At 43.1% G+C, this 22771-nt stretch overlaps 1 protein-coding gene across 11 annotated transcripts in view; it reads right to left on the bottom strand.

Annotated features, from left to right (window-relative positions):
- PCNT (pericentrin) overlaps window positions 1–22771 on the bottom strand; it is a 108434-nt gene that overhangs the window by 12596 nt on the left and 73067 nt on the right. For 10 of the 11 annotated variants that reach the window (XM_069782258.1, XM_069782264.1, XM_069782265.1 and 7 more), the window contains 11 exons: window positions 21717–22220; window positions 20700–20805; window positions 20101–20255; window positions 8240–8437; window positions 7782–7955; window positions 6929–7124; window positions 6039–6252; window positions 5165–5315; window positions 2817–3530; window positions 1814–2094; window positions 986–1088 (listed from right to left, as the gene is read on the bottom strand). In XM_069782258.1, the coding sequence (XP_069638359.1) occupies window positions 986–1088; window positions 1814–2094; window positions 2817–3530; window positions 5165–5315; window positions 6039–6252; window positions 6929–7124; window positions 7782–7955; window positions 8240–8437; window positions 20101–20255; window positions 20700–20805; window positions 21717–22220 (2796 nt within the window). The remainder of the gene's footprint in view (window positions 1–985; window positions 1089–1813; window positions 2095–2816; window positions 3531–5164; window positions 5316–6038; window positions 6253–6928; window positions 7125–7781; window positions 7956–8239; window positions 8438–20100; window positions 20256–20699; window positions 20806–21716; window positions 22221–22771) is intronic. The other variant, XM_069782256.1, reaches the window with a different exon arrangement.

Below are 22771 nucleotides of genomic sequence, written 5' to 3'. Positions count from 1 at the left end.
AATCAAAATAACTCGATGAACACGTACTTGGGAAGAGGTTACATCCCCCTCCTCAGGGCTGGAGGTGATCCATTTGGCAACCACCCAAGTGGCTGCACAGGCGATAGAAGGAGAACATTTACTGTGTTTTGTACGCAGTTAGACACAGGAAGAGCTTGCACTATGCCATGCCAGCTTGTTATACATCAGACTTGTATTACAGAGCACGTGAGAACAACAGAAATTACAAAAGCCTCTTTGTGTACCAGACAATCTGAACTCTCTCTCAAAGGTGTGTTTTCTGGGGATTTGCTATCAAGCAGGTGAGGGAATAGAGAGAGGCTGAATCAAACAAGAGCCAAGACTGTTAGTTAGCCCTAAATTCCCAAATTTTAGCTGAAATATGGTTGAAGATCTTTCTTTATTATGGGAGAAAGACATAAATGATAGAGCAAAGTTATCTGGTGAATAAGATGGAATCTAAAAGCTATGTTTTTATGATATTTTTTGTATCAATAGACCTGAGCTCAGTCTTTGATAATCCCTAGGCTTGTATAAAATATTTGCAATACTGCAGCCATCAGTCAAAATACCCCTCCTGAGATGACAAACCACTGTTGCACTTTTTGAAAATTACTTGACAATTTGCTGAAAACCAACTGTCTCTGGATGCATACAGAAGCAGCAGCAACACATCCCAGGGTTTGATATCCTTGGACATATTACATATCTAGGAAAAAGAATGCTGTCAGAAGCAGACTGCAATACAACAAAAAAGCAAGAGTCTGATACTAAAATATGTTAACGTAATGACAGCGTGAGTACAAGAGTACATCTTTTTTCCATCCCCAAGGCAAAACACAATTTTCCTCAGCATGTTTACCAAAGAAGGAAGGGGGGGGGGGGGGGGGGGGATCAATTAATCAATCAATTTGTATGTGTACTGAAACCCAAGGAATACAAAACACCTTACTGATAACCAACAGATATATGCTGTTTTCCTTACCTGAGATGCAGGAGGAGACAATAAATCTGATTTTAGTTCCTTTAATGTCTGCAGTAAAGACGCTACAGCTTCATCATTTGATGCAGACCAATCATTAGCTGTTCTGTTAAACAGAAATACTTTTTCAGTATTAGGTTGATTTGTAGTAATGTTAACGAACATTTGATTCCTTCTCCCCACTGGATGACCTTTTGAGGCTGTACTTATGCACTATTCATCACACAAAATACTATAAATACACACAGAAATTAGCAAGATTTGTTAAATTTTAAGAGTAGAATTTCTAAATAGTACCACATAGGATTTATTCAGAAGTCTGAATTTTATACCAGTCTGAAATTCTATGATGCTAATTCAGGCTGCAGCAAAACATCACTAGTATTTTACTCTGCTGCCAAAGAAGTAAGAAATTACTGTTACTTGGCCACTCATTCCTGTCCCCTAGCTTTTCCCTGCCATGTTCAATGGAGTTTCCCATTCTAAACCTGCAGATGTGTTGATTAACCTGTTTTTTTGATTGCTCTCTAATCAGACTGCTGCAGTTGCCAAACAACCAAACAACTCTTCCTCGTGGGTTTTTTGGAGTCGTTCTTTTTAAGCAGGATCACTTCACAGATCTAGTTCAAACACAGGCACACAAGATTCTAATGGGAATGGCTGCAACCAGAGTCTGCTGCCACCACGTAATCACGGTTTCACATAAGGTTAAGTCTTGTAAACAGATATACCGCTCGCTCCCTTCAGCACAGGGCTTTCAGCCATGACCCACACAAGTTCAGAAGCAGGACTGAAAGAAAGAAAACTACTATTTTATAAACAACTACTCACTTATCTATGGTTTTATATATGAACTCATTCAGGTGCAAAGCTACAAAAAGCAACTGCTGTCTTATCTTCTCTAGCTGTTGTTGCTGCTGTTGCAAATGCAGTTTTTCACTTTCTTTTGTCATGGCCTGTTTGGCATTTCGATCTTTGTTTAAGGTACACAACAGTACTTGCTGATGATTTGGAGATGGGAGATTTCTTTCTCTTTCTTCTAATATTGTCAGTATTTCCTGCAGCTCTTTAATTCTTTGTTCATCCCTCTGGTGTTGCCGTTCCAAGTTTTGCTATTTGAACAGAATAAGTAGTAGTTAATTGCATTTTATACATATACACACACATACATATATATACATACTCACATATAAGTGTTTTTTGCTTTTGTTTTTTTTTTTTTTTATACACACAGACTGCAAATAAAAGCATCACACCTAACTAGCATACCCATCTTGGTGTTCCTTAACTCACAGACCACTTATAAGGGAAGGCTTATAATACTGACTTCCAGGGCCACCAGGAAGCCATTTAATGACCCTGGAGTGGGCATTTTCTCCATCCATCTCCAGACATAGTGACTGACAAATCTCCAGAGAGTTTGCAAAGCCTCCCTCCTCCTCTAATGAAAGTGAAGTAGCTGAGAAGCAAGAAGGGTGAAATTGATACTGCTGCAAACCATAATCAGGAGTCTAGCTCAAAATAAGGACAATAACATGACACCTAGTTCGGTTCCGTTCTGTGTTAAACCATATTCTTCTCCATCTGTTAACAACCGGCAATTCCTACCATAGGCAAAAATGTAAGGATCAACTTCTGTCAACAGTAAACCCAAGCACAAACCCCTGAAAACAGCTGTGTTTGGTAAATGCAGGAAAAGAGCTCATCTAATGCATTTTTCAGAATGCTTTGTTTAAGAAAAGGAAACACTTCAATGAAAGAACACCATCCACAGGGTTAAATCCCAGTTTGTGGCTATTTCAATGTAAGGCAAGACTTGCAGAGGGATTCTCACCAGTCTCTCTTGATCTCTCTGCCAGTCCTTCTGTTTCTCTAGCTCTGTTTGTTGCTGTTGTTTTCGCTCTCTCTCTCTCTCCTCTTTCTTATTTTTATCTTGCTCTTTCATGGTCTTGAAGAGTGACTGCAGTTGTTCCCAGTCAGCTTTCAGCTTCGCCTCTCTTTCCTTCTGGGCCTCTAAGGAACGGAGTACCTCTTGCTTTTGACCCTGAAGAGATTCCAGCGTAGCTCGCAATTTGTCACTAACCTCTCTCTCCTTCTGGGTTTCTTTGCAGCACATCTGTACTTTGGCCTCTAGCTGCCTTTTGGAATGAATGGTCGCCTGGTGTGTTTTCTCAATAATAGCAGCTAGCTCTATAGTTCGGGACCTCTCCTCTTCCAGCTGGGCTTGGAGCTCTCGAACAAAGGCTTGTTCCAGCAGCGACTCCCTGTGCTGACAAGCACCTTCTTTCACTCTCATGCTCAACTGTTCTGTCAAAACACGTTCGTGATTCAAGGAGTTCAGGAGCTCCAGCGAACGATTTTTCTCAGCATCCAAATTTCTCTGTAGCTCTGACAGTTTGGTCTGTTCCTGGGACAGCAATGCTTCACAGCGGGAGTGCTCAATCTGAAGCTCCTTGCGGAGATTATCATTTACCATTTGCTCATGCTCTAAGGATACAGCCAGCTGGCTATTCTGCACTGACTGCAACTCTAAGGCAGCCTGCAGCTCCTGTTCAAAAGGGGGGAAACACATATTAATAATCCAGCACAAACATCTGTGGGGCAGGCTGGCATTTGGCAATTTTCAACCTCCTGTTTTATCCAGGAAGAAACTCAAGACTGAACTAGAGTAGTTCAGGTATTAAAAAGTTTAATTTAAAAGTACAAGTTTAATTTTCTAATTAAAAGTGCCAGAAGCATGCTTGTTAGCAACATGACGCCAAGTAACAAAACCAAAGATCATAATGTTAAAATATCTTCCGGTACATTATTTTTTCTTCAATTAGTAAGACCCTCATTAGGAAATCACTATTCTTTACATCACTCAATCACCTTAATAAGTGACATCTGAAGCAGAAATAACCCATGTTGATTTAAAAAGAACCAAAAATCTAAGCAGTATGAGTAGATGCAAAACCTCTGGATTTTACAGTCCCTCTCTTCAAAGCACACAGCACAGACTGATACAAATAATCCATCCCTAAATCCATTTTGGGAGTCAGCCTTTCTTCAGAAGGACAGGGAGCAACTGAAAAGGCAGTCCCAAGGAGCTTGCAGTCAGAGCTAGCAGCCAGAGCCGCTGTCCTCCTAGCAGGGGAGTCTGCCCTACCCCCCGCAGCCAGCACCACCTCTCCTCTGATCTCCTAGAAAGCCAGGTCAGATGCTAAGTGGCATCAGCTTTCTATAGTAGGTCTTCAAGGGACAATTTGGGAATGCAAGACTGCAGCAGTGTGAACTGTGAATGGTATAATCTGTCGCACAACTACACCTGCGCTTTTCTCTTTGCCTTGGCTAAGATGGTCCCTGCCTTCCCTGCACAACTGGCTTTTTTAAAAGATGGAGGATGTTGGCACCATGTCCTACCATGCCAGTAGTAACAAAAATCCCAACAAACAAAACCCACCCACAAACCTGAACACCTACCAGAAAGATGATGTGAGAGACCAGACTACAAGGAAATAGAGTCCGAATTGTGTTTCCTCACTTAGGGCATTTAACTAGGATTGGTTTGGAGTTGGCAGATAGATTTTGGTTTTGGTTTCTAAGTTTAAAAAAAAGGTTTATGTTAAATCTTCTTCCTTTTCCAGTCACTGTAGGCCTTTTACAAGAACTGAGTCATTGCTATCACAGTATCAGAGAAAGCTGTTCATTTATTTTCTGTCCAATTTAGAATAAAGGGGAAAAAAAGACTTTGGTTAACCTCCAAAAATACATGTTACGTTGGAAAGGCTCCAGTTACTCTCTGCCAAGCATATGTATCACTGGGTGGTTTTCTTTATAATCTCAGTTGATCATACACATCACATCCTCATAGCGCATTTGCTCTGAAATAAAGGGTGCAGTTACATCATTGTAGAATCTGGCTCTCCCTACACAGCAAAGGGCAGTACAAAACTAGTGAAAATGTGAAATGTGAAAGCGTTTTTGCTTATTTCTGTATGTGTAATTAAGGAGGGCAACTGAAAGCTTTAATTCTATGAAAACAAAGTAAATGCCATTGCACATTCAGTAGAAGTTTGGGGTTTTTTTAAACAGTTATTAAACAAAAAAACATGGGACATGAAAAGGACTGCAAAAATAACCTGTAAGCTAACTTCATGCACCAAGGGAGGTGAACTGAAGCATTGAGATGTAGGGCATTACCTCCAAGGCCTTTGTCTTTTCACCTTCTGCTTTCTTATGCCGAAGCTGTTGTTCCTCAAACAAACCTCGTAGCTCTGTTTCCTTCAGACGTTCACTCTGCAAGTCTTCATGTGCAGCTGTCAAATCTTTTTCTTTTTTTTCCAATTCAAAACTGCAATGTTCAAAACAACACTTCTATCTATGTTCAGAACAGAACATCCTTCACCAGCAATGCAAGCAAGACATTTTGGGTTACTTTTTGTAAATTAGTCTTGTTGACTTGTTTCTTTAAGGTGGCCTCTGCTCCTTCTAAAGAGAGTCAGTTTTCAAGTCACAGCTATTTAGCATCTGAAAATATTTACCTCCCTGCAAGCAAAGCTAGAACTGCTCTATTCAGTAACAATTAAGAGATAGGGAGAAGTTATCTATCCTGGCAGAGCATAACTGTTGTCCTGTGAGAGGAAAGAAAAACATTGGCATACACTAGGAATAAGTGGGAGGGAGAAGGGGTGGAAGAAAAAAAAACACACACAAGATGACAGGCAAACAGAAGTACCAACCAAAAGACTACGACAAAAGCTGCAGGAATGGGGTACATCAGAGATACAGGGATCTAGTCTGTTCACTTTTAATACACCCATACAATATGCACTTGTTTCCACAACCTTCTCAGTCAAGGCTACAGAAAAGGTAAATATGCAAATCTGAATTGAAGAATAAATAGATTTAAGCAGTTAGTAAAGAAAAATTAACATATCAATGAGAAGTGAGAGAGGTTAGTTTTCTTCCTTGTGTTTCCAAGTGCTAAGCCATTTGTGGATCCAATGAGTATAAAGCTCTTTCAGGCCTGTTAATAAATAAAAAAAAAAAAAAAAAAAAAAAATCTACTTCTCACCGTAACTGGCTTATTTCCCTCCGAAGCTCTTCTAGGGATTTCTGCAGCCTTTCATTCTCTTCCTTACTTTCATAAAGCTCTGATTTCAGGGCAGCTTTTTCTTGATTCAAGAGATCACATGTTTCAGAGGCTCTCTTTTGCTCCTCAGACAGGGTGCTGTGTAAGTCACTCACAACAGATTTTTCCTGCTGAAGCTTATATTCTAGTAATTCAACTAGGATAAGAAAATGTTAACAGTTATTTGTATTGCAGAGAACTTGACATTATGTTATCACTTACACTAGTTCAAATACGGGGAAAAAAATCAGCTGTATTAAAGTGTTCTTGTCTGGAGAATTCATTTCTTTTCAAACATTAGTTGAATCAGCAGAAAGATGCACATACACGCTACAGATCTGCTGCTAGTGGATCAGGCAAAGTGAGAAGAACAAGAAAGCCAAGTGAGACTGAGAGCTACTGTAATATATTGTAACCTGTTACTAATGGATTCTAAACTTCATTAAGCAAATCCATCCATTTCCTAGCAAATATACATATATATATGTAAAGAATTTCCTGAAAACCAACAAGGGTATCTTACTATCCTTGATAGGTTTTCTACACATACACACTACTTAACAGAGTCACCCTTCAGTTCTATTGCTTTGGGTTATTTTAAAACTTCTCTTTGATTTTCACAGATTTTTCTTAACTACTACTATTAGAAGGAAGAATTCCTAGAATTCCTTCCTCTGCTAAAATTGTAGGGAACCTGAGTGCATTAGTAAAACTGAATAATTGTACAGCATCTGCTTCTTTGCAAAACAATCTTTTTTTGCCTTTTATCTTCTAGGCAAAAAAGGAAAGAGCTGACATAGAAGACCAGATAGCAAGAACTTGGCGATTACTACCTTTCCTCCGAAGGTGGTGTTCTTGTTTGCTCCCATGATCTTCTGCATTGGTAAGGGTTTCCTGTAACTGCTGTAGCTTCTCCTGGTTCTGAAGATGTGTCATGCGTAGCTGAGCTCGGAGGTCCTGTATTTCAGAGAGCAAGCTATTCCGGTCTGAGGAGAAAAGGTGCTCTACAACCATCTGCCTCTGTTCCTCCTGAAAATGAACAAAGTCCTATTAAATCTACAAGGCTATTCCCATATTTTCTACAAAAATAAACCCTAGAGAAACCCTTGCAGTACAAGTTTTATACAGAGGCACTTCAAGTGACTAAGTTCATGCTTCATATTAACATTAAGTAACATTAAGTTACTTAAGTTAGCATTAAGTTAACATTAAGTAACAAAGAAAAACCCCACATCACTAGCTTCCAAATAGAATAATAGGTATTAATAATAGTTTATACATAATAGTTACTACAAACCATCTGCTCGGAACGTAAAAACTAAATATTATCAGCAAAAAATCCCAGATTCAGAGTTAGCTCAATGTATACCCTTTGCAAGAGAGGTCTGTGAAGCTCTAGATAGAATTCTTCCCCTCCTTCCCTTTTCATCAGACATTTCCTTTATGCTATCACAATCCTTCTGTATGCCAGCTAAAATAACCAATAGGTTTTGTAACACAACATACAAAGTTTGAAAAAAATGGTACCAAAACACAGACTATAAAAACCTACTGATCCCACACAATCTGGATTAACACACAAGATAAGATTTAACAATGGAAGTAATAAAACTGGAAAAACCTTAAAAAATATGAGGGAATAAAAGAAGTGATTTATAAGCATAACACTTTAAGATGATTTCTTACTTGTTGTTTCATGATATACTCCAGTTTTTCCACTAACGAACCTTCATCACCAGACCCAGGATTGGAGAAGTGAGACTTCAAGTCAATTTGCAACACATTTCTCTCCTTCTCAAACACACTCTGTACTGCTTGCAGAAGTTCTCCTCTCCAGTCAGCAGCAATACCTGAAAATTCCTGTTAAAAATAATATTTATTTTTTTAAAATGGCATTTCTCTCAATCTCTAACCCACTGTCTTTCATATCACTACTGTGTAAGAGTATACCTATCTTTTAATTTAAGCAGACCAAAGGTGTTTAAAGAGGCCTGTTCAAATCTCAGAAAGGAAAGAGTCCCTTGCTCCTCATACATATATATACACATACACACACACACACACACTAGCTACATAACAATATACATTTCTATATATCTAAAAAACAGGTTACCTTGCTTTAAAGGGTATTTTTATTGTCATACCTTATCTCCTCTATCTGCCACCTTGCTTAGGTAATCTTTCAGCGACTGTATAGCATCCAGCAAGGCTAAGCCCTCCTTCTGCCATCCCTCCATTGCTGCTCTGGTCTGATGAACATTTTTCAGCTCCCTAAAACTAAAGGGACATTCTGACAAAGCCAGTATTTTGCGGCTCTCCTCATACACCATCTTCAGCACAGTCTGAGAAGGAAAAAAAAAAAAAAAAAAAAAAAGGCATAATATTAGGAAAGAGACATCAGCATCCTGACAGTGTGAGAGTAGGATAGAACAGCACTAGACAATAAAAAGAAGGCAGCAGCTGTCCAAGGCTGTGATACAGATAAAGGCATGCAGGTCTGCCCTGCTACTTGGTAAGCTTAATAAACTAAGAATACACATATACACATACACACACATAGAGTGAGCCAAGAGTTACCTAAGAATTTTTATCTCCTAACAACTGAGGTCAATATTTAAGAATACAGCAGCCACTGTATTCTTAATTACTGCATTCACAAGGTTAAGTACAAATGGCAGCCTCAGCCAGCACATCTTATTGCTGTGTACATCAATATACTAATATACAATTAAGCCAAAGGACTGTATTTTACCTTTGCTGTTTCTAAACTATTTAGCTAACTTTTCTGGCAATAAATTAAATTCCATCAAGTCTGAAGCCATGTTACTAAACCCCAGTGATGCCAGAAAACTGAATTACGTGTTTAGACAACCTTGGCTTAATTTAGCAGATTATGTACAAATAACATCTCCCAAAATAATCAGTCTTAATAACTTACACAGTGGAAATTGTTTCCTCTGACATTGTCAGGCAAAATAATCTCTTTTAAATAAATTCCCTGTTCACAAACTATTACATCATGCACAGATGTTTCCTGGTTTCTTTTCAAGGAAGGTCACTAGATTTAAGTCCTTTTCTACATACATCTCATCAAAAAAATATCCCAGCCTCGATGCAGAGCTGTTTCTCATTGCTACTCACTTCGACAACAACAATATGGAGTACTTTTCTTTAACTCTTGGTATTCTTTCTTTGAACTTTTTTGAGTGACTTAACTTTTGAACCAACTTGAGTTGCTTTTCTGTCACTGGAAACAAAATAGCGGTAACTTCATAACCAATGACACACGATGAAAACCTTTAGTAAATATTAACAACAGAAGCACAGTAAAATGTTCAAACTAAACATTCAGTACTGGAACATGCACTCAGATCTTGCAGCCAGTAAAATCTAGACTGATGAGCCACAAAAGAAACTAAATTAAAAAATCCTCTGTCTTAAGATAAAATGAAATTCACCTCTTCCATGAAGCCTATGAAACTATGCTTTTGAGAATTATTAATTTTTTTAGATACAGAATCACAGAATAGTTTGGGTTGGAAGGGACCTTTAAAGATCATCTCAAACCCCCCTGCCACAGGCATGGGGACATCTTTCATTACATCAGGTTGCTCAAAGCCTCATCCAACCTAATTCTGAACACTTCCAGGGATGGGGCATCCACAGCTTCTCTGGGCAACCTGTTCCAGTGTCTCACCACCCTCATCGTAAAGAATGTCTTACTTATGTCCAATCTAAATCTACCCTCCTTCAGTTTAAAACTGTTGCTCCTTCTCTTGGCACTGCAGGCCCTGGTAAAAAGCCCCTCTCCATCTTTTTTATAACCCTCTTTTATATACTGAAAGGCCACAATAAGGTCTCCCTGGAGCCTTCTCTTCTCCAGGCTGAACAACCCCAACTTCCTCAGCCTCTCTCCATAGGAGAGGTGTTCCATCCCTTTGACTGTTTTTGTGGCCTCCTCTGGGCCCACTCCAGCAGGTCCATGTCTTTCCTGTGCTGAGGACCCCAGAGCTGGATGCAGTACTGCAGGTGGGGTCTCACCAGAGCAGAGTAGAGGGGCTGAACCTGCTCCCTTGACCTGCTGGCCACTCTGCTTTGGATGCAGCCCAGGATACAGTTGGCCTTCTAGGCTACAAGTGCACATTGCTGGTTCATGTCCAGCTTTTCATCCACCAGTACACCCAAGTCCTTCCTGGCAGGGCTGCTCTCAATGCCTCCATCGCCCAGCCTGTGTTGATATCTGGCTTGCCCTGACCCAGGTGCAAGACCTTTGTCCTGGGTTCAGCTGGGATAGAGTTAATTTTTACAGGAACCTGGGAGGTGGGGGGCATAGCCGGGGCAGCTGACCTGAACTGGCCAAGGAGCTATTCCATACCATGTGACATCATGCTCAGTATATAAAGGGGGAGCGGGCCGGGGGGTGGGCTTTTCTTTTCGGTGGGGGAAGTGGCAGACCGTCGGGTCCCAGGTGGTGAGCAGTTGCACTGTGCATCACTTTTTGTATACTTTTTCATTAGTACCGTTGTTGTTGTTGCAATTTCTTTGTGTTGTTCCAGTAAACTGCCTTTATCTCAACCCTCGAGGTTCCAGGTTTGTTTTTTTTCTCTCCTCCGTCTTCCCCCCCATCCCACCGGAGGGGGGCAGGAGGAGTGAGCGAGCGGCCGCGTGGTCCTTTGTTACCGGCTGGGTTGAAACCACGACAGTCCTTTTTGGCGCCCAACGTGGGGCACGAAGGGTTGAGATAACGACAGATCTGGCCAGAGCGTGTTGAAACAAATTTGTCATACGCATTTCTTATACTAGATAAATAGATGTTAGTCACAATGTTGATTCAGCTGTTTACATGGTGGCGTTTTGTAAGTTCTTATATGCTTTATGTATTGCCTGTAGTTGCGTATCTCATCTCTGGGAGAGTGATTGGGATTATCATTTTGCTGTACTGGGCAATGTCGACTTGTGAAATGATTACATCACTGGTCATGAGGTTAAGCTGTTATCTGTATGAGGCAGTGATATCATTTCCAGACTTTGGGCACCTTCTGTCGGATTTTATTGGTAATTACACCCAACCCATGGGGAAGTCAGGGGGGAATACTTCCCCCCATCCGTTCCCCTCCCTTTTCTCTTTCCAACTAATTACAACAGTTTTCGAGAATTTTGAATATCCTTGGGATGCGCAAGCCTGTGTGCTGTTAGTGCTATGCCTCCTGACTATGTTTCAGGTCTTGTCTAGGGCTACAAAGAGGCTCTTTAAGAGTACCACCCAGAGATCTGTCCCAAAGCTGGATATTCATGGGTGGCACGGCGTGTGGGAGGATGTGGGCAGGTATCTAGAGAACTTCTCACCTCCAGTGACTTGGAAGTTCACTCCCGAACAACTGCAGAACCCTCATGAAGTGATAGAATTTTTGAAAGGAAAATGCTGTGGCTATCCCAGAGACACACAACTCACTACACTGTGCTGGGCCCTGGCCGGTATCTACCAAACCCTGCTTGATACTATGCAGCACCCCCAGGGGGAAAAGGGGGAAAAGATGGAAAACAAGACAACATGCACCGTGGCTGCCCCAACCCCGACAACATGCACCGTGGCTGCCCGAACCCCGACAACATGCACCGTGGCCGCCCCTACCACGACAACAGGTACCATGGCTGCCCCTACCCCGGTGACAGATACTGCCACTAAACCAGAGAACCAACCTGTGCCAGTATCAGTTGCCCCTGTACAGAAAAAGAAACACACAAAGAAATCAGTTCGCTCAGTGAGAGATGAAGATGAACCAGGGTCATCGCGAGAACAGGAGGAAGAGGCAGAACCTGAAATAATTACCCGATCTCTATCCCTGAGTGAGTTGCGTGACATGCGAAAAGATTTTAGCCGCCACCCAGGTGAGCACATTGTTACCTGGCTGCTCCGATGCTGGGATAATGGGGCTAGTAGTGTGGAATTAGAGGGTAAGGAAGCCAAGCAGTTGGGATCTCTGTCTAGAGAAGGGGGTATCGACAAGGCGATTGGGAGAAAAACACAAGTCCTCAGCCTCTGGAGGCGACTTCTGTTAGGTGTAAAGGAAAGATACCCTTTCAGGGATGAAGTTACATGTCACCAAGGCAAGTGGACCACCATGGAGAGAGGTATCCAGTACCTGAGGGAATTAGCCGTGCTGGAGGTGATTTATAATGATCCAGAAAATGCGCAGTCACCCACAGATCCAGATGAAGTCCAATGCACACAACCGATGTGGCGGAAGTTTCTACGAAGTGCACCACCAACCTATGCCAACTCATTGGCAGTAATGTCCTGGAAAGAAGGCTATGGACAAACGGTGGATGAATTGGCTGTCCAACTCCGGCAATATGAAGGAAGTCTCTCTTCCTCCCTACGGGCCTGTGTCTCAGCTGTAGAGGAATTGTCCCGAGAGTTCCAGCAATTCAAAGTGGATATGTCCTCCTCCTCACCTGTACAGGCCCGCATTGCAGTTATTGGGAGTAAGTGTTCCTCTGCCCAAGAGAGAGGAGAGAGAAAGTACACACGACGGGCTAACCTGTGGTTTTACCTGCGTGACCATGGAGAGGACATGAGGAAGTGGGATGGAAAACCTACCTCAGTCTTGGATTCACGGGTACGGGAGTTGCGAGAAAAAGCAACCAGAAAAGAAGATTCTTCTTGGAAAACTGCTGCTCCAGTTTCCCGTGAGCAGTCCCCCGGGCGCAGTAGATGGGCCGATCTCATTTCTGATCCTCTTGAAGGGACTTCTGATTCACATGTGCAAAAAGTGGGTAACAGATATTCTAACCAGGATTAGAGGGGCCCTGCCTCCAGCCAGGTGGAGGAGAGGGACAACCGAGTCTACTGGACAGTGTGGATTCGATGGCCTGGCACGTCAGACCCACAGGAATATAAGGCTCTAGTAGACACTGGTGCACAATGTACCCTAATGCCATCAAGTTATAAAGGGGCAGAACCCATCTGTATCTCTGGTGTGACAGGGGGATCCCAAGAGCTAACCGTATTGGAAGCCGAAATGAGTCTAACCGGGAATGAGTGGCATAAACACCCCATTGCAACTGGCCCAGAGGCCCCGTGCATCCTTGGTATAGATTATCTCAGAAGGGGGTATTTCAAGGACCCAAAAGGGTACCGTTGGGCCTTTGGTATAGCTGCATTGGAGACGGAGGAGATTGAACAGCTGTCTACCCTGCCTGGTCTCTCCCAGGACCCTTCGGTTGTGGGGTTGCTGAAGGTTGAAGAACAACAGGTGCCAATTGCTACCACGACGGTGCACCGGCGGCAATATCGCACCAACCGAGACTCCCTGATCCCCATCCATAAGCTGATTTGCCAACTGGAGAGCCAAGGAGTGATCAGCAAGACTCACTCACCCTTTAATAGTCCCATATGGCCCGTGCGGAAATCTAATGGGGATTGGAGACTAACAGTAGATTATCGTGGGCTGAATGAAGTCACGCCACCGCTGAGCGCTGCTGTGCCAGATATGTTAGAGCTTCAATATGAACTGGAATCAAAGACAGCTAAGTGGTATGCCACAATTGACATTGCTAATGCATTTTTCTCCATTCCTTTGGCAGCGGAGTGCAGGCCACAGTTTGCTTTCACTTGGAGGGGTGTCCAGTACACCTGGAATCGACTGCCCCAGGGGTGGAAACACAGCCCCACTATTTGCCATGGACTGATCCAGACTGCACTAGAAAAAGGTGAAGCTCCAGAGCACCTGCAATATATTGATGACATCATCATATGGGGCAGCACGGCAGAAGAAGTTTTTGAGAAAGGGAAGAAAATAATCCAAATCCTTTTGAAGGCTGGCTTTGCCATAAAAGAAAGTAAGGTCAAGGGACCTGCGCAGGAGATCCAGTTCTTAGGAGTAAAATGGCAAGACGGGCGTCGTCAGATCCCTGCGGACGTGATCAACAAAATAGCAGCTATGTCCTCACCGACTAATAAAAAGGAAACACAGGCTTTCTTAGGTGTTGTGGGCTTTTGGAGAATGCATATTCCAAATTACAGTCAAATTGTAAGTCCTCTCTACCAAGTTACCCGGAAGAAGAACGATTTTAAATGGGGGCCTGAGCAACGACAAGCCTTTGAACAAATTAAGCGGGAGATTGTTCATGCAGTAGCTCTTGGGCCAGTCCGGACAGGACCAGATGTTAAAAATGTGCTCTACACTGCAGCTGGGGAGAATGGCCCTACCTGGAGCCTTTGGCAGAAAGCACCTGGAGAGACCCGAGGCCGACCCCTGGGGTTTTGGAGTCGGGGATATCGAGGATCTGAGGCTCGCTATACTCCAACTGAAAAAGAGATATTGGCAGCATATGAAGGAGTTCGAGCCGCTTCAGAAGTGGTTGGTACTGAAACACAGCTCTTCTTAGCACCCCGACTGCCAGTGCTGGGCTGGATGTTCAAAGGGAAAGTTTCCTCTACACATCACGCGACTGATGCCACGTGGAGTAAGTGGATTGCACTGATCACACAACGGGCTCGCATAGGAAACCCCAGTCGCCCAGGAATTTTAGAAGTGATCACGGACTGGCCAGAAGACAAAGACTTTGGAATGTTGCCAGAGGAGGAGGTGACACGGGCTGAAGAGGCCCCGCTGTATAATAAACTGCCAGAAAATGAGAGGCAATATGCCCTGTTCACTGATGGGTCCTGTCGCATCGTGGGAAAACATCGGAGGTGGAAGGCTGCTGTATGGAGTCCTACACGACTAGTTGCAGAAACTGCTGAAGGAGAAGGTGAATCGAGTCAGTTTGCGGAGGTGAAAGCCATCCAGCTAGCATTAGATATTGCTGAAAGAGAAAAGTGGCCAGTGCTCTATCTCTATACTGACTCATGGATGGTGGCAAATGCCCTATGGGGGTGGCTACAGCAATGGAAGAAGGGCAACTGGCAACGCAGAGGTAAACCCATTTGGGCTGCCGCACTGTGGCAAGATATCGCTGTTCGGATAGAGAAGCTAGTGGTAAAAGTACGTCATGTAGATGCTCATGTACCCAAGAGTCGGGCCACTGAAGAACATCAAAACAATCAGCAGGCAGATCAGGCCGCCAAGATTGAAGTGTCTCAGGTGGACCTGGACTGGCAACGTAGGGGTGAGCTATTTATGGCTCGGTGGGCCCACGATACCTCAGGCCATCAGGGGAGAGATGCAACATATAGATGGGCTCGAGATCGAGGGGTGGACTTGACCATGGACACTATCGCACAGGTCATCCACGAATGTGAAACATGTGCCGCAATTAAGCAAGCCAAGCGGCAAAAACCCCTGTCGCATGGGGGGCGATGGCTGAAATATAAACAGTGGGAGGCCTGGCAGATTGACTGTCTCACACTCCCACGAACACGCCAAGGCAAGTGCCATGTGCTTACAATGGTGGAAGCAACCACTGGATGGCTGGAAACATACCCTGTGTCCCATGCCACTGCCCAGAACACTATCCTGGGCCTTGAAGAGAAAATTTTATGGCAACACGGCACCCCAGAAAGAATCGAGTCGGACAACGGGACTCACTTCCGAAACAACCTCGTAGACACCTGGGCCAAAGAACACGGCATTGAGTGGGTATATCACATCCCTTATCACGCACCGGCCTCCGGAAAAATCGAACGATACAACGGACTGCTGAAAACTACATTGAGAGCGATGGGGGGTGGGACTTTCAAACATTGGGATACACATTTAACAAAAGCCACCTGGTTAGTTAATACTAGAGGATCCGCCAATCGGGCTGGCCCCGCCCAACCAAGACTTCCACATACTGTAGAAGGGGATAAAGTCCCTGTAGTGCGCATGAGGAGTATGTTAGGAAAGACAGTCTGGGTTAGTCCTCCCTCAAGCAGAGGCAAACCCATTCAAGGGGTTGTTTTTGCTCAGGGACCTGGGTACACCTGGTGGGTGATGCAGAAGGATGGGGAAGTTCGATGTGTACCTCAGGGAGATTTGATTTTGGGAGAGAATAGCCAGTGAATTGGGCTGTATGATACCTAACTGCTAAATACCCTGCCAATGCATGTCATTGTATCTATAGTGTCTATATGCCATATCAAGGGTATTACTGTAAGAATTACCCAAATGACTGCGGGATGGACTTTGAAACTAAGCCAAGTACAACAGCGACAGAACTTGAACTGACACCCAGCAATTTCCTCAAGATCAACATCCTCGACCTGCAGAACAAGGGCGTGAGTTGCACCAAATGTACTAGCCACAAGTTCCAGAGGCAGCATACAACGACCCACCATCTCACACCATCTCTCTTATCCTGAAGAACTGTTACAACAGATGGAGCCCCAAAGTCATGGACTAAATAAAATCAATGGACACATTAGAGGAATAGCCCATACGCTAAAGGAATACCATTCGCGTGTGTGTGTGTGTGCGGGGGGACGACGGGGACGGACGCAAGTCCATATACTTATATATATAAGACAAGGAAGTGGTAGTGGTCGATTGGAAAATGTAAGATCTGGGCATGATGTAGATGGTATAGAATAAGGGGTGGATAATGTCCTGGGTTCAGCTGGGATAGAGTTAATTTTTACAGGAACCTGGGAGGTGGGGGGCATAGCCGGGGCAGCTGACCTGAACTGGCCAAGGAGCTATTCCATACCATGTGACATCATGCTCAGTATATAAAGGGGGAGCGGGCCGGGGGGTGGGCTTTTCTTTTCGGTGGGGGAAGTGGCAGACCGTCGGGTCCTGGGTGGTGAGCAGTTGCACTGTGCATCACTTTTTGTATACTTTTTCATTAGTACCGTTGTTGTTGTTGCAATTTCTTTGTGTTGTTCCAGTAAACTGCCTTTATCTCAACCCTCGAGGTTCCAGGTTTGTTTTTTTTCTCTCCTCCGTCTTCCCCCCCATCCCACCGGAGGGGGGCGGGAGGAGTGAGCGAGCGGCCGCGTGGTCCTTTGTTACCGGCTGGGTTGAAACCACGACAACCTTGCACTTGGCCTTGTTGAACCTCATGAGGTTCACATGGGCCCATTCCTCCAGCCTGTCCAGGTGCCTCTGGATGGCATCCCTTCCCTCAGGTGAATCAACTGCACCACTCAGCTTGGTGTCATCTACAAACTTGCATATATTCCTTGCCAAATTCCCCTCCAATTGTGCCTTAGCTTTCCAGATCCCATTCCTACACATCCAGGCAGTGTCCCTATATTCTTCCCAGGTTACATATCCCTGGTTCCACTGCCTGCGCATTTCCTTCTTACAATTCAGTTCGATCAGGGGGTCCTTACCCAGCCATGCTTGTTTCCTGCCTTCCTTGCCTGATTTCTTACACATGGGAACCAAAAGCTCTGGCACCCTAGGAAAGATGTCCTTAGATAGCTGCCAGCTCTGTTCTGCTCCTTCATCCCTGAGGGCAGTTTCCCAGGGAGTCCCATCCACAAATCCCTTAAACAACTGAAAGGTTGCATCCTGACTCTACTGTTTTTCAAAGACTGCTCTGTACTATTAATCCTTTATAATTTTTTTTTTTAGAGAGAGAGAAACAGCTGTTTCTCCTTCCTTACCTGTCTCTTCTGAACAGTTTATAACTGTCAATTGCATCACTCCAATTGTGTGATTTGTCCCACTAAGTTTCAGTGATAGCAATTAGACTGTAGCTTTCCAGCTGCACTGTGACTCCCAACTCCTCCTGTTTGTTACCCATGCTATATGTACATTGGTATAGAGGCACTTCACTTGGGTTGTCAACTGTGTCACCTTTTTGGAGGAACAAGGCCCAGTTTCTTTGAGGCATTTCATAGGTGCTTCCCTGTTGGTTCCTAATACATCAGCAGCCCCTGGCTCTTCTCTGTTGCTCAAAACTCCATCCTCTTCTTCCGCCAAGTCTAATTTAAAGCTCTCCTTATAGGTTTGGCCAGCTTATTGGTAAAGACACTCTTGTCCCACTTGGTCAGGTGAATTCCATCAGCTCCCAACAGATGCAGCTTCTCAAATGTACATCCATGATCACAGAAACCAAAACCTTTAGTACAGCATCAGCTACACAGCCAGGCATTCACCTGTTCATGTCCTCCCTCCTGGACCCCTTCCTCTGACTGGGAGGATAGAGGAGAATACCACCTGTGATCCCAATCCTTTTAACATTCATCAGAGGGATATATAGTCTCTTTTGATGGTTCCAAATTGCTTTGTTACAGTATTGTTAGACTTTACATGGAGCAGACAATAATCTGTAGGGTTCACCAGGCTTGGCAGCCTTTCAGTGATGTCACGAATACAAGCACCTGGTAGGCAGCTGTCCTGGTTTCAGCTGGGATAGTTAATTGTCTTCCTAGTAGCTGGTACAGTGCTGGTTGTGAGTTAGGTATGAGAAGAATGTTGATAACACACTGATGTTTTCAGTTGTTGCTAAGTAGTGTTTAGACTAAAGTCAAGGATTTTTCGGCTGGGCATGAGAAGCTAGCAAGCAGGCTGGAGAGACACAAGAAGCTGGGAGAGGACACAGCCAGGGCAGCTGACCCAAAGTAGCCAAAGGGGTATTCCATGCCATGTGATGTCATGCCCAGTATATAAACTGGGGGGGTAGGGGCGGGGGGATCACTGCTCGGGGACTAACTGGGCATCGATCAGCAGGTGGTGAGCAACTGCACTGTGCATCATTTGTATATTCCAGTCCTTTTATTATTACTGTTGTCATTTTATTAGTGCTATTATTATCATTATTAGTTTCTTCTTTTCTGTTCTATTAAACCATTCTTATCTCAACCCACAAGTTTTACTTCTTTTCCTGATTTCCTCCCCCATCCCACTGCAGGAGGAAGGGCAGTGAGTGAGCAGCTGTGTGGTGTTTAGCTGCTCGCTGGGGTTAAACCATGACAGCAGCAAACTTCTCTAAAGAAATTGTCTGGATGAAAAATGGGTGCTTCAGTGCCTCTTACTAAGGAATCTCCAATTGCTAATATTTCACATGCTTTTCTGGTGGCATTGGTTCTAATGCAATTGGTTGCTTCAACTTTGCATGGTTTCTTTTCTTGGATCATGTCAGTTTACTCAACATGCTCTTCATTGTCCAACCCCAGAGCATCATGTCTGTTATGAAGGTGCACTTCAGAGAATGGGGGAAGGTTCTTCTTTCTGCCTTGAGGAGAGATGAAGGTCCAGTCTCCATCTCATGAGTTACTTGTGTCAGCTTGAGTTTGAATTCAGGCTTACCATCCCCTTGCATAGCCTTCCTTCATTGCACAGATGTTCCTTCATTTTGCTGAGCAAGCTGGAAGAATCTGCTAAACATTTTAGGAGGCAGCGTTCACCTTCTAGGAAGTATATTTCTTCCAGTTTCTTATTACTCAAGTTTCTTCTAGTATTCGAACTCCCTGTAGCCTACTGCACTTACCCATGTACTTCTCACCAGCCTCATAGATGAGATGATTTGGAGCACTGAATTTCTCCCTTACACCTGCTGGAATTCCTGGAATGCCTGAGAGCTTACTCAGCTGCAGCACCAAACCAGAGTCCCAGGCATATACTTTCTTAAACTTGCCTTACTGACTAGAAGAAGCAATCGCTGCTCAGTCTACTGTATATTCTTAATGCTCCTTGAACTGACCCTGAAAGATCCCTCCACACCTTGCAGTGGTGTTTACACAGGTCTCCATCATATCACAATGATAAGAATAGGCAGGAGAGCACAATGTCAGCTAGCTACGCTTATTTATGAAACAGCTTTCTGTAAAGCCTCCAAGACAAACCCATACATCAGATCAATCAGTCCTTGTACCACCACATTCCGGAACATCATCAGTGCTGTCCTAGCAAAATTTTTTCAATTCTAGCAAGTACAAGCGAGACAAATGTCAGTAAATTTGTCACAGGAAAGATGCAAAAATTACTCAAGAACCATAATCAACTTGAAGTTCAAACCATTGCAGAACAGTTTACAGTGTAAAGGGAGCAGCTAACTATTTTATATCAGTAGTTCATTTTTGCTGTTTCAGTTTTAATTTGCTGGTAAGTTTATATTAATCATATATTACCTTCAGCTGTGGTGAAAGTATTTCCTTTTCTCTCTTTGATTCCATAATATCTGGAAATAGTCCACGATACCGCAGATAAGCCATGAAACTAGCATCTAGGTGGTCTGATGTCTGTAGCTCCTGCTTTAGTTTTGCTGCCAAATTTGAGCTGGTATCTGAAGAAAGAGATAGCCCCCCACCCCCACAAGTGTTACAAAGATGAAAAGAACTTCAAACCAGCATAACTGCTTGCAAAATAACCATGATTTCTTCTGCTAGTATGAATGCAGGGTCAGCTGAAGTTAGCTGGTTGAGATCTCAACTAACTTAAACAAGTAAAAAGGTTGTACATTGCCTTTAGCATGGGAGAAAGTCTTGTAGTTAAGTTGGGACTCACTAAAATCCCATGCCTTTTTTTCAGTATATAAAGATGAAAAGGTAAAAGCAGACTTCCACTAGCACAAATATACAAGTCTTACTAAACAAAGAACCAGCTGAGAAAGGCATAGCTTTCAAATAAAAGATCTACATTAAAAGCAAATGGGAGAAAGTGGAAACATTATAACATTTTTATACTGAAGTTAACAAAAGGTGAAAGGAATGTACAAAGTTAAACTCACTGCTGCCATATCCATCGCTCATCACATCTATGGCAGATGCTCTTGATCTTACATCATCTTGTAAATCAGAAGGGGTTAAAGTCAGATTATCAGCTTCTCTTATCTGCTTGGAAATAATTTTTCACATTAGTTTAGTTTTCTGAATCCAGCTGTAGACTATTCTGCATTTATAACAACTTTTGTTACTAGTGCAGATTTTAGCAAATGCCTACTTGATCATGGTGTTAGAGATGGCAAATACCACAATGAATGCCACATTGGTGCTCTTTGGAACCCATTCTATCTCATTTTTTCTCCCTTTCAATAGTCTTAAGAAACAGATATGCATTTATAATTAACGGTCATTCAAGGCACAAAAATATACAACCAACGATTAATTTTCTGAAGTACAGACTTTATCTTCCTGTGAAATGATACAGATACAAATATACAAAATATTTCCATTAAAAAGAAAAACCTCTCTTCTCTAATTTGGAAACAGTCTCTTCTAATGCTCAATAACAGATATTCGTAAGTGGAGAACTGTTACAGTAAACTGAGTACCATGGTAGCAAAAAAGTTTTACAGGTTTTAGCTCAATTACTTGCACATAAAGTATTATCACAAATTCATCAGTTACTTCCATGTAGCACCACTGCAAAAGTACCAGGATTTGAAGAGTCCTCTCAACAAATCTTCTGAGAGCACAAAAGCAATGACACCACATTAGCAGCGTATAGACATGCAGGACGCAAAGCCTGCTGTAAGCAGCTTATCGCTCAGTTTTAGATTTTGGAAGACTGTTTTCAATTGTGACAAGCAGTGGTAAACAGTGTTTTAATACGGACCATAATTTGCTCCGCCATACAACAGTGAGAGATGAACTAACAATTGTGTGTCCAAAATGTTACTGGACCTACCCCTCTCCGTGTGTAAGTTTCTACTACTTGGAGCCAATGGCCCAACAATGATCCGAGGGGGACACAGCTGAGCAGTCTTGTTTAATTAGAATGAAATCAGACATGAAATATCACTTACCAAAATCTTTTCCATATCTTGGTCATCATCAATAGAGTAGGTGCTTTCAGAAAAAGCTGGGGATTTTCTATCTACTCCCACTGCTGCTTCCTCACTGTCATTTTCATACAGGTTAGAATATCCCAGCAATACAGAATTATCTTCTTGAATGGATGACCTGGTGTGCATCAGTTCAAAATCTGTGCTTTCAACTTCCGAAAAGGGAGTCAGCTGAAGCACTGGTTGAAGTTCCATGCTTGTATCTTGCTTTCTCACAATCTCAGGTGAGCCCCATGAAGCCATACCTGCAATGAAATCCTGGAAGTCTTTCAAAGTGTGTTTTGGAGAATCAGGAGTTTGATGAATTTCCAACATTTGCTGGCAATGCTTTTTCAAATCTTGCTCCTCTTCAGAGTTGTTGATCATGTCCAATTCCTGAGTCAAAATATTTTCTTGTGATTGCTTAATCTGAGTTTTTGGATTTATATTGTGAGTTGTCAAGTCAAACATAACTTCACCTTTTTCCTACAATTAAATAACACATATTAATTATTTAATGGAATTTAAATATTATTTTACAAACTGAAAAACATGCATTTAAAAAGATCTTCCCAGATTTAGTAGTCTTATCTACTGTTATTCCCAGGTTTTATGTAAAAATGATCTGACATTTTAGCGTATTTTATATGCCAGCTAACCAGGCTTTTAACAAGCATACTGTATTGGCTTTGTGTGGCAAGGTTTTGGTAGCCGGGGGGGTTACAGGGGTGGCTTCTGTAAGAAGCTGCTGGAAGCTTCCTCCGTGTCCGAGAGAGAGCCAATACCAGCCGGCTCTAAGACGGACCCGCCACCAGCCAAGGACGAGCCAATCAGCGATAGTGGTAACGCCTCTGTGATAACATTTTTAAGAAGGAAAAAACAGTTGGGACAGACAGAAACGGCAGCTGGAGAGAGGAGTGAGAACATGTAAGAGAAACAACCCTGCAGACACCAAGGTCAGTGAAGAAGGAGGGGGAGGAGATGCTCCAGGCGCCGGAGCAGAGATTCCCCTGCAGCCCGTGGTGAAGACCATGGTG

The sequence above is a fragment of the Haliaeetus albicilla genome, chromosome 4, assembly GCF_947461875.1.
Source record: "Haliaeetus albicilla chromosome 4, bHalAlb1.1, whole genome shotgun sequence".
NCBI lineage: Eukaryota > Metazoa > Chordata > Aves > Accipitriformes > Accipitridae > Haliaeetus > Haliaeetus albicilla.
The sequence above is the reverse complement of the archived record's forward strand: the minus strand, read 5'-3'. Positions and strand labels throughout refer to the sequence as shown.